Source organism: Salmo salar, chromosome ssa02 (genome assembly GCF_905237065.1).
Source record: "Salmo salar chromosome ssa02, Ssal_v3.1, whole genome shotgun sequence".
NCBI lineage: Eukaryota > Metazoa > Chordata > Actinopteri > Salmoniformes > Salmonidae > Salmo > Salmo salar.
In genome coordinates, this window is record NC_059443.1 from 84096364 (window position 1) to 84107487 (window position 11124).

The 11124-nt window shown below is 45.4% G+C and overlaps 1 protein-coding gene across 1 annotated transcript in view; it reads right to left on the bottom strand.

The window, feature by feature from the left end:
• Nucleotides 1-11124, bottom strand: part of LOC106596777 (glutamate receptor ionotropic, NMDA 2A) — a 190448-nt gene that overhangs the window by 62262 nt on the left and 117062 nt on the right. The window contains exons 8-12 of the mRNA XM_045711321.1: nt 5910-6024; nt 4210-4262; nt 2920-3069; nt 1471-1642; nt 946-1099 (exon numbers count right to left, since the gene is read on the bottom strand). Of these exons, the coding sequence (XP_045567277.1) occupies nt 946-1099; nt 1471-1642; nt 2920-3069; nt 4210-4262; nt 5910-6024 (644 nt within the window). The remainder of the gene's footprint in view (nt 1-945; nt 1100-1470; nt 1643-2919; nt 3070-4209; nt 4263-5909; nt 6025-11124) is intronic.

Below are 11124 nucleotides of genomic sequence, written 5' to 3' on the forward strand. Positions count from 1 at the left end.
AAACAACGACCCAGATTCTAATCCAAACATGACATCATTGTCAGGGGAAACCGCTGTAGTAAAGAAGACTTGTTTGCTACTCAGACAACCAGAACAAGAGTAGAGCTAATAGAGTTGGGACCTTCCTCTAACACAGGGATGTGATGGAGCAGCCATGGGAAACTCCAGTCCTCTGGGGCCTGATTGGCATCACACTTTCCCCTCAGACATACAGCTGATGCACCTGATTAAACTAACTGCATTCTGAACTGAAGATCATGATTCATTGATTATTGGAGTCAGGTGTGTCAGCAGGGGCTTGGGAAAAAAGTGTGTCCCCATTCAGGCCCCAAGGACTGGAATTGACCACCCCTGGATTAGAGGGAGAGAGAGGTCTGGGGTTGACCATCCCCGGATTAGAGAGGACTGGGGTTGACCATCCCTGGATTAGAGAGGACTGGGATTGACCATCCCTGGATTAGAGAGGACTGGGGTTGATCATCCCTGGATTAGAGGGAGAGAGAGGTCTGGGGTTGACCATCCCTGGATTAGAGAGGACTGGGGTTGACCATCCCTGGATTAGAGAGGACTGGGGTTGACCATCCCTGGATTAGAGAGGACTGGGGTTGACCATCCCTGGATTAGAGAGGACTGGGGTTGACCATCCCTGGATTAGAGAGGACTGGGGTTGACCATCCCTGGATTAGAGAGGACTGGGGTTGACCATCCCTGGATTAGAGGGAGAGAGAGGTCTGGGGTTGACCATCCCTGGATTAGAGAGGACTGGGGTTGACCATCCCTGGATTAGAGAGGTCTGGGGTTGACCATCCCTGGATTAGAGGGAGAGAGAGGTCTGGGGTTGACCATCCCTGGATTAGATGAAGAGAGAGGGAGAGCGAAACAGACAGAGATGGTAAAACAGAATAAAAGACAGAAAGACAGACAGACAAAAAGGATGTGTATTACCGAGGAAGGCGGAGGGGGAGACGGTGCCGTTGCTCCGGGCGACCATGACGCTGATGCCCGTCTCCACAAAGGGGACAGAGAAGTCTATGACCTCTGACCTTTCCTCATTGATGGTCAACGACCCCACTGCCATCGCTGCCTTCTTTTCAATCACCTGGACAACACACACACACACACACACACACACACACACACACATTACAAACAGACACATACACACACAGAAAGGTTAATGGTCAAATAGCTCTACCTACCTACCTACCTACCTACCTACCTACCTACCTACCTACCTACCTACCTACCTACCTAGCTAGCTAGCTAGTTCTATTAACAGAGAGGAAAGGAAGTAGGGAGAGAGACAAAGAGCGAGAATGAGAGAGAGAGAGCGAGAGAGAGAGGACATAGGGAAAGAGAGAGAGAGAGAGACAGACAGGTAGACATACAGACAGACAGGTAGACAGACAAACAGACAGGCAGGTAGGCAGACAGACATAGAGACAGACAAACAGGTAGGGTGTGTCTCACCTCTCCCACCATGCCGTTCCAGACGTTGTTGATCTTCTTGCCGTGTTTTCCGTTGGTCACCAGGTAGAGGTCGAAGGTGAACTTGACGTTCCGGGCGATCTTCTTTAGGATGTCAATACAGAACCCTTTACAACACTGCTTTATATAGGAACCTCCGTCTTTTGTTGAGTTACTGCAACACACACACATACATACAGGTCAGTGTGTATCAGGGCCTGTCTGTGTGTATGAGTGTTCCCTGCTCCTGTCAGTAAATGAGTGTGTGAGTGGTCCGTCTGAATAAACCACAGGAAGACATGGATAGAGGAGCAGATGCTGCTAGACTTTAAATAGAGCTCCAACTAACTACTGTATCTTAACGCACGCACGCACGCACACACGCACGCACGCACGCACACACACACACACACACACACACACACACACACACACACACACACACACACACACACACACACACACACACACACACACAAAGTGTTCCTAGCTGCCACCAGGATTAAAATATCAGATGGCCCTCTATCCCTTCTGTCTCTCTCACTCTCTCTCTCTCTCTCTCTCTCTCTCTCTCTCTCTCTCTCTCTCTCTCTCTCTCTGTCTCTCTCTCTCTCTCTCTCTCTCTCTCTCTCTCTCTCTCTCTCTCTCTCTCTCTCTCTCTCTCTCTCTCTCTCTCTCTCTCTCTCTCTCTCTCTCTCTCTCTCTCACCTCTCTCTCTCTCTCTCACCCTCTCTCACCCTCTCTCTCTCTCTCTCTCTCACTCTCTCTCTCTCACCCTCTCTCTCTCTCTCTCTCTCTCTCTCTCTCTCTCTCTCACACACTCTCTCTCTCTGTCACCCTCTCTCTCACACCATCTCTCTCTCTATGTCACCCTCTCCCTCTTTCTCTCTCCCTTCCTCTCCCTCTCTCTCAACACATAAAAGTGTACTTCTTTCCATCAAACAGCATGTAGAGAAACAGATGAGATGAGATGAGAGGGAGGAGATGAGATGAGACAGGAGGAGATTAGATGAGACAGGAGGAGATGAGATGAGAGGGGAGGAGATGAGATGAGACAGGAGGAGATGAGATGAGACAGGAGGAGATGAGATGAGACAGGAGGAGATGAGATGAGACAGGAGGAGATGAGATGAGACAGGAGGAGATGAGATGAGAGGGGAGGAGATGCGACGGGAGGAGATGAGATGAGACAGGAGGAGATGAGATGAGACAGGAGGAGATGAGATGAGACAGGAGGAGATGAGATGAGACAGGAGGAGATGAGATGAGACAGGAGGAGAGGAAACGGGTTGTAAGGCAAAAAAAATGGAAAAATGCCAAGCCACTGTAGATAGATAGATAGATAGAGTGATAGATAGAGTGATAGAGTGATAGATAGAGTGATAGAGTGATAGAGTGATAGATAGAGTGATAGATAGAGTGATAGATAGAGTGATAGAGGTGTAGACCTACTCTTTAACATGTTTCCTACAGGGAACAGAGTTCCTCATGCAGGTTCCAGTCAGGATGTCTACGTTGTCAACGACGACGAAGGGTTTCTCCTCCAGAGTCACGATAGACAGGTGGTTCTCATCAGCCTCCTCGTCTCCCCACGAGTTATACCTGCTCACACACACATTATAATGCATTATAACAAGATATACCTGCTCAGACAGACATTATAATGCATTACAACAAGATATACCGGCTCAGACAGACATTATAATGCATTATAACAAGATATACCTGCTCAGACAGACATTATAATGCATTACAACAAGATATACCGGCTCAGACAGACATTATAATGCATTATAACAAGATATACCTGCTCAGACAGACATTATAATGCATTATAACAAGATATAACTGCTCAGACAGACATTATAATGCATTATAACGAGTTATGCCTGCTTACACAGACAATATCATCCATTATTATATTGAACACATAATAATATAATATAACAATATAAGTCATTTTGTTTATTAAATTGTCTCATGGAACTGTCATGTAGACTAGTGGGGGTTAGGGTTAGACTAGTGTCCTGTCCAGGGGGTTAGGGTTAGACTAGTGTCCTGTCCAGGGGGTTAGGGTTAGACTAGTGTCCTGTCCAGGGGGTTAGGGTTAGACTAGTGTCCTGTCCAGGGGTTAGGGTTAGACTAGTGTCCTGTCCAGGGGGTTAGGGTTAGACTAGTGTCCTGTCCAGGGGGTTAGGGTTAGACTAGTGTCCTGTCCAGGGGTTAGGGTTAGACTAGTGTCCTGTCCAGGGGGTTAGGGTTAGACTAGTGTCCTGTCCAGGGGGTTAGGGTTAGACTAGTGTCCTGTCCAGGGGGTTAGGGTTAGACTAGTGTCCTGTCCAGGGGGTTAGGGTTAGACTAGTGTCCTGTCCAGGGGTTAGGGTTAGACTAGTGTCCTGTCCAGGGGGTTAGGGTTAGACTAGTGTCCTGTCCAGGGGTTAGGGTTAGACTAGTGTCCTGTCCAGGGGTTAGGGTTAGACTAGTGTCCTGTCCAGGGGTTAGGGTTAGACTAGTGTCCTGTCCAGGGGGTTAGGGTTAGACTAGTGTCCTGTCCAGGGGTTAGGGTTAGACTAGTGTCCTGTCCAGGGGGTTAGAGTTAGACTAGTGTCCTGTCCAGGGGTTAGGGTTAGTCAAGCGCGTAACTAGATGTAACTATGTCATATAAACAGGCTACTGACTAAGTTCATATTACATGTAACTATGTCATATTTACAATGTAAATTGATTTTAAAATAGTTGTACCTGGGCCATACCGGGAACATCAGAGAAAGGGTCCCATTCTCCCAACGACCCATCTGGAGAGATTGAGAGAAAGAAAGAAAAAAAGAGAGAGAGAGAGAAATAGAGAGTGTGAGAGAGAGAGAGAGAGAGAGAGAGAGAGAGAGAGAGAAATAGAGAGTGAGAGAGAGACAGAGAGAGAGAGAGAGAGAGAGAGAGAAAGAAAGAGATAGAGAGAGACAGAGAGAGACAGAGAGACAGAGAGTGAGAGAGAAAGACAGAGAGAGAGAAAGAGAGTGAGAAAGAGAGAGATAGAGAGAGAGAGACAGAGAGAGAGATAGACAGACAGAGAGAGGGTGGGGGAGAGAATCACACAGAGGTCATATTTAGTATTTTTCAGAGAGTAGATATAAACAGTATCTCCCTACCAGCTGGACAGATATACAGAGAGTAGATATCAACAGTATCTTCCTACCAGCTGGACAGATATACAGAGAGTAGATATCAACAGTATCTTCCTACCAGCTGGAGAGATATACAGAGAGTAGATATCAACAGTATCTTCCTACCAGCTGGACAGATATACAGAGAGTAGATATCAACAGTATCTCCCTACCAGCTGGAGAGATATACAGAGAGTAGATATCAACAGTATCTTCCTACCAGCTGGACAGATATACAGAGAGTAGATATCAACAGTATCTCCCTACCAGCTGGACAGATATACAGAGAGTAGATATCAACAGTATCTTCCTACCAGCTGGACAGATATACAGAGAGTAGATATCAACAGTACCTTCCTACCAGCTGGACAGATATACAGGGAGTAGATATCAACAGTATCTCCCTACCAGCTGGACAGATATACAGGGAGTAGATATCAACAGTACCTCCCTACCAGCTGGACAGATATACAGAGAGTAGATATCAACAGTATCTTCCTACCAGCTGGACAGATATACAGAGAGTAGATATCAACAGTATCTTCCTACCAGCTGGACAGATATACAGAGAGTAGATATCAACAGTATCTCCCTACCAGCTGGACAGATATACAGAGAGTAGATATCAACAGTATCTTCCTACCAGCTGGACAGATATACAGAGAGTAGATATCAACAGTACCTTCCTACCAGCCGGACAGATATACAGGGAGTAGATATCAACAGTATCTTCCTACCAGCTGGACAGATATACAGGGAGTAGATATCAACAGTACCTTCTGGTGTTGTGTTCGAGACCACCTAAAGCGAGACCGATTCAAGACCGAGAGGTCCGAGATCGAGTCAACACCGAGACCAGAAAAACGCGAGTCCAATTCAAGACCATGATTGTAATTTTGTCAAATCGCCACCATAATATGAGTTCATAATGTCCAGTATTTCTGTGTTCATATTTCAGAATTACTGGTAGATCTCATCAGTTGAAATGTCTTTCGTACCCAACCGGCTAATGATTTCTCTACTGTAGTACATCATTGATCAGTAGTATATCTCCACTACACTACTTTGATACGCATATGTAGGGATTAACAAGTGAGTTTACCCAATGCCCACTGAAACAAAACTGCGTATACAGCTTATACCTGCACATATCCTCCACTACACACCACTGGTCCTTTGTGTTTTACAACAAGTGCACTCTCCTAAAGTTTAATTGTACATGGTCCCTGTCAAATACATTCAAATAAACAGTTAAACAAATACTGATAAAAACATTGTTACCTTCTCCCATGTCCTATTTGGATGAAGGACAATGACGGACAGTTTGGGGTTGGCTTGGTAACCGTCTACGGTGAAGGACAGGTCACGTTCCTCGTAGGTCACGTGCATCATGTTCCTGAAACACATCATTATCATCATCACCACCACCACTATCATCATCATCACCACCACAATCATCATCACCACCACCACTATCATCATCATCACCACCACCACCATCACCACCACAATCATCATCACCACCACCACTATCATCATCATCACCACCATCACCATCACCACCACAATCATCATCACCACCACCACCACTATCATCATCATCACCACCATCACCATCACCACCACAATCATCATCACCACCACCACCACTATCATCATCATCACCACCACCACCATCACCACCACCACCACTATCATCATCATCACCACCACCACTATCATCATCATCACCACCACCACCATCATCACCACCACTATCATCACCACCACCACTACCATCATCACCACCACCACTATCATCATCACCACCACCACTATCATCATAAACACCACCACCACTACACCCCCCACCCTATCATCATATCACCACCACCACCATATCACACCACTATCATCACCACCCACTATCCCACCACACTATCATCATCACCACCACCACTATCATCATAAACACCACCACTATCATCATAAACACCACCACTATCATCATCATTAACACCACTATCATCATCATCACCACCACCACTATCATCATCACCACCACCACCACTATCATCATCATCACCACCACCATCATCACCACTAACACCACTATTGTCATCATCACCACCACCACCACCATCATCACCATCACCACCACCACTATCATCATCATCATCATCACTACCATCATCAACATAACCACCACTATCACCATCATCACCACTACCATCATCATCATCACCACCACTACCATCATCATCATCATCACCACCACTACCATCATCATCATCACTACCATCATCATCACCACCACCATCATCATCATCATCACCACCACTACCATCATCATCACTACCATCATCATCATCGTCGTCACCACCACTATCATCATCATCACCACCACTATCATCATCATCATCACCACCACTATCGTCATCATCATCACCACCACTATCACCATCATCATCATCACCACCACTATCATCATTATTATAATCATCATCACCACCACCATCATCATCACCACTATCATCATCATCATCATCTCCACCACTATCATCATCATCATCACCACCACTATCATCATCACCACCACCACTATCATCATCGTCACCACCATTATCATAATCATCATCACCACCACTATCACCATCATCATCATCACCACCACTATCATCATCATCATCACCACCACTATCATCACCACCACTATCATCATCATCATCACCACCACTATCATCATCATCATCATCACCACTATCATGGTCATTATCATCATCACACCCACTATCATCATCATCACCACTATCAGCATCATCATCATCAACACTATCATTATCATCATCACCACTATCACTATCACCACCACTATCATCATCAACATCATCACCACCACTATCATCATCATCATCACCACCACCATCATCACCACCACTACCATCATCATCATCACCACCACTACCATCATCATCATCACCCCCACTACCATCATCATCACTACCATCATCATCATCATCACCACCACCATCATCATCATCATCACCACCACTACCATCATCATCACTACCATCATCATCATCATCATCGTCACCACCACTATCATTATCATCATCACCACTATCATCATCATCACCACCACCATTATCATCATCACCACTATCATTATCACCACCACTACCATCATCATCATCATAACCACTACCATCATCATCATTGGAACGGAAATGGCGCCACACCAAACTGGAAGTCTTCCGACAAGCTTGGAAAGACAGTACCGTGCAGTATCGAAGAGCCCTCACTGCTGCTCGATCATCCTATTTTTCCAACTTAATTGAGGAAAATAAGAACAATCCGAAATGTCTTTTTGATACTGTCGCAAAGCTAACTAAAAAGCAGCATTCGCAAATGGAGGATGGCTTTCACTTCAGCAGTAATACATTTATGAACTTCTTTGAGGAAAAGATCATGATCATTAGAAAGCAAATTACGGACTCCTCTTTAAATCTGCGTATTCCTCCAAAGCTCCATTGTCCTGAGTCTGCACAACTCTGCCAGGACCTAGGATCAAGGGAGATACTAAAGTGTTTTAGTACTATATCTCTTGACACAATGATGAAAATAATCATGGCCTCTAAACCCTCAAGCTGCATACTGGACCCTATTCCAACTAAACTACTGAAAGAGCTGCTTCCTGTGCTTGGCCCTCCTATGTTGAACATAATAAACGGCTCTCTATCCACTGGATGTGTACCAAGCTCACTAAAAGTGGCAGTAATAAAGCCTCTCTTGAAAAAGCCGAATCTTGACCCAGAAATTATAAAAAACTATCGGCCTATATCGAATCTTCCATTCCTCTCAAAAAATTTTGAAAAAGCTGTTGCGCAGCAACTCACTGCCTTCCTGAAGACAAACAATGTATATGAAACGCTTCAGTCTGGTTTTAGACCCCATCATAGCACTGAGACTGCGCTTGTGAAGGTGGTAAATGACCTTTTAATGACGTCAGACCGAGGCTCTGCATCTGTCCTCGTGCTCCTAGATCTTAGTGCCGCTTTTGATACCATCGATCACCACATTCTTTTGGAGAGATTGGAAACCCAAATTGGTCTACATGGACAAGTTCTGGCCTGGTTTAGATCTTAACTGTCGGAAAGATATCAGTTTGTCTCTGTGAATGGTTTGTCCTATGACAAATCAATTGTACATTTCGGTGTTCCTCAAGGTTCCGTTTTAGGACCACTATTGTTTTCACTATATATATTACCTCTTGGGGATGTCATTCGAAAACATAATGTTAAATTTCACTGCTATGCGGACGACACACAGCTGTACATTTCAATGAAACATGGTGAAGCCCCAAAATTGCCCTCGCTAGAAGCCTGTGTTTCAGATATAAAGAAGTGGATGGCTGCAAACTTTCTACTTTTAAACTCGGACAAAACAGAGATGCTTGTTCTAGGTCCCAAGAAACAAAGAGATCTTCTGTTGAATCTGACAATTAATCTGGATGGTTGTTCAGTCGTCTCAAATAAAACTGTGAAGGACCTCGGCGTTACTCTGGACCCTGATCTCTCTTTTGAAGAACATATCAAGACTGTTTCAAGGACAGCTTTTTTCCATCTACGTAACATCGCAAAAATCAGAAACTTTCTGTCCAAAAATGATGCAGAAAAATTCATCCATGCTTTTGTTACTTCTAGGCTGGACTACTGCAATGCTCTACTTTCCGGCTACCCGGATAAAGCACTAAACATACTTCAGTTAGTGCTAAATACGGCTGCTAGAATCCTGACTAGAACCAAAAAAATTGATTATATTACTCCAGTGCTAGCCTCCCTACACTGGCTTCCTGTTAAGGCAAGGGCTGATTTCAAGGTTTTACTGCTAACCTACAAAGCACTACATGGGCTTGCTCCTACCTATCTTTCCGATTTGGTCCTGCCATACATACCTACACGTACGCTACAGTCACAAGACGCAGGCCTCCTAATTGTCCCTAGAATTTCTAAGCAAACGGCTGGAGGTAGGGCTTTCTCCTATAGAGCTCCATTTTTATGGAATGGTCTGCCTACCCATGTGAGAGACGCAGACTCAGTCTCAACCTTTAAGTCTTTACTGAAGACTTATCTCTTCAGTAGGTCCTATGATTAAGTATAGTCTGGCCCAGGAGTGTGAAGGTGAACGGAAAGGCTGGAGCAACGAACCGCCCTTGCTGTCTATGCCTTGCCGGTTCCCCTATCTCCACTGGTATTTTCTGCCTCTAGCCCTATTACAGGGGCTGAGTCACTGGCTTACTGATGTTCTTCCATGCCGTCCATGGGAGGGGTGCGTCACTTGAGTGGGTTGAGTCACTCACGTGGTCTTCCTGTCTGGGTTGCCCCCCCCCCTTGGGTTGTGCCGTGGCGGAGATCTTTGTGGGCTATACTCGGCCTTGTCTTAGGACGGTAAGTTGGTGGTGGGAGACATCCCTCTAGTGGTGTGGGGGCTGTGCTTTGGCAAAGTGGGCGGGGTTATATCCTGCCTGTTTGGCCCTGTCCGGGGGTATCATCGGATGGGGCCACAGTGTCTTCTGATCCCTCCTGTCTCAGCCTCCAGTATTTATGCTGCAGTAGTTTATGTGTCGGGGGCTAGGGTCAGTCTGTTACATCTGGAGTATTTCTCTTGTCTTATCCGGTGTCCTGTGTGAATTTAAATATGCTCTCTCTAATTCTCTCTTTCTCTCTTTCTCTCGGAGGACCTGAGCCCTAGGACCATGCCTCAGGAGTACCTGGCATGATGACTCCTTGCTGTCCCCAGTCCACCTGGCCGTGCTGCTGCTCCAGTTTCAACTGTTCTGCCTGCGGCTATGGAACCCTGACCTGTTCACCGGACGTGCTTGTTGCACCCTCGACAACTACTATGATTATTATTATTTGACCATGCTGGTCATCTATGAACATTTTAACATCTTGACCATGTTCTGTTATAATATCCACCCGGCACAGCCAGAAGAGGACTGGCCACCCCTCATAGCCTGGTTCCTCTCTAGGTTTCTTCCTAGGTTTTGGCCTTTCTAGGGAGTTTTTCCTAGGGAGTTTTTCCTAGCCACCGTGCTTCTTTCACATGCATTGCTTGCTGTTTGGGGTTTTAGGCTGGGTTTCTGTACAGCACTTTGAGATATCAGCTGATGTACGAAGGGCTATATAAATAAATTTGATTTGATTTTGATCATCATCACCACCACTACCATCATCATCACTACCATCATCATCATCACCACCACCATCATCATCATCATCACCACCACTACCATCATCATCAATACCATCATCATCATCATCACCACCACCACTATCATCATCGTCACCACCACTATCATCATCATCATCACCACCACTATCATCATCACCACCACTATCATCATTATCATCATCATCATCACCACCACCATCATCATCACCACTATCATCATCATCATCATCATCACCACCACTATCATCATCATCATCACCACCACTATCACCATCATCATCAC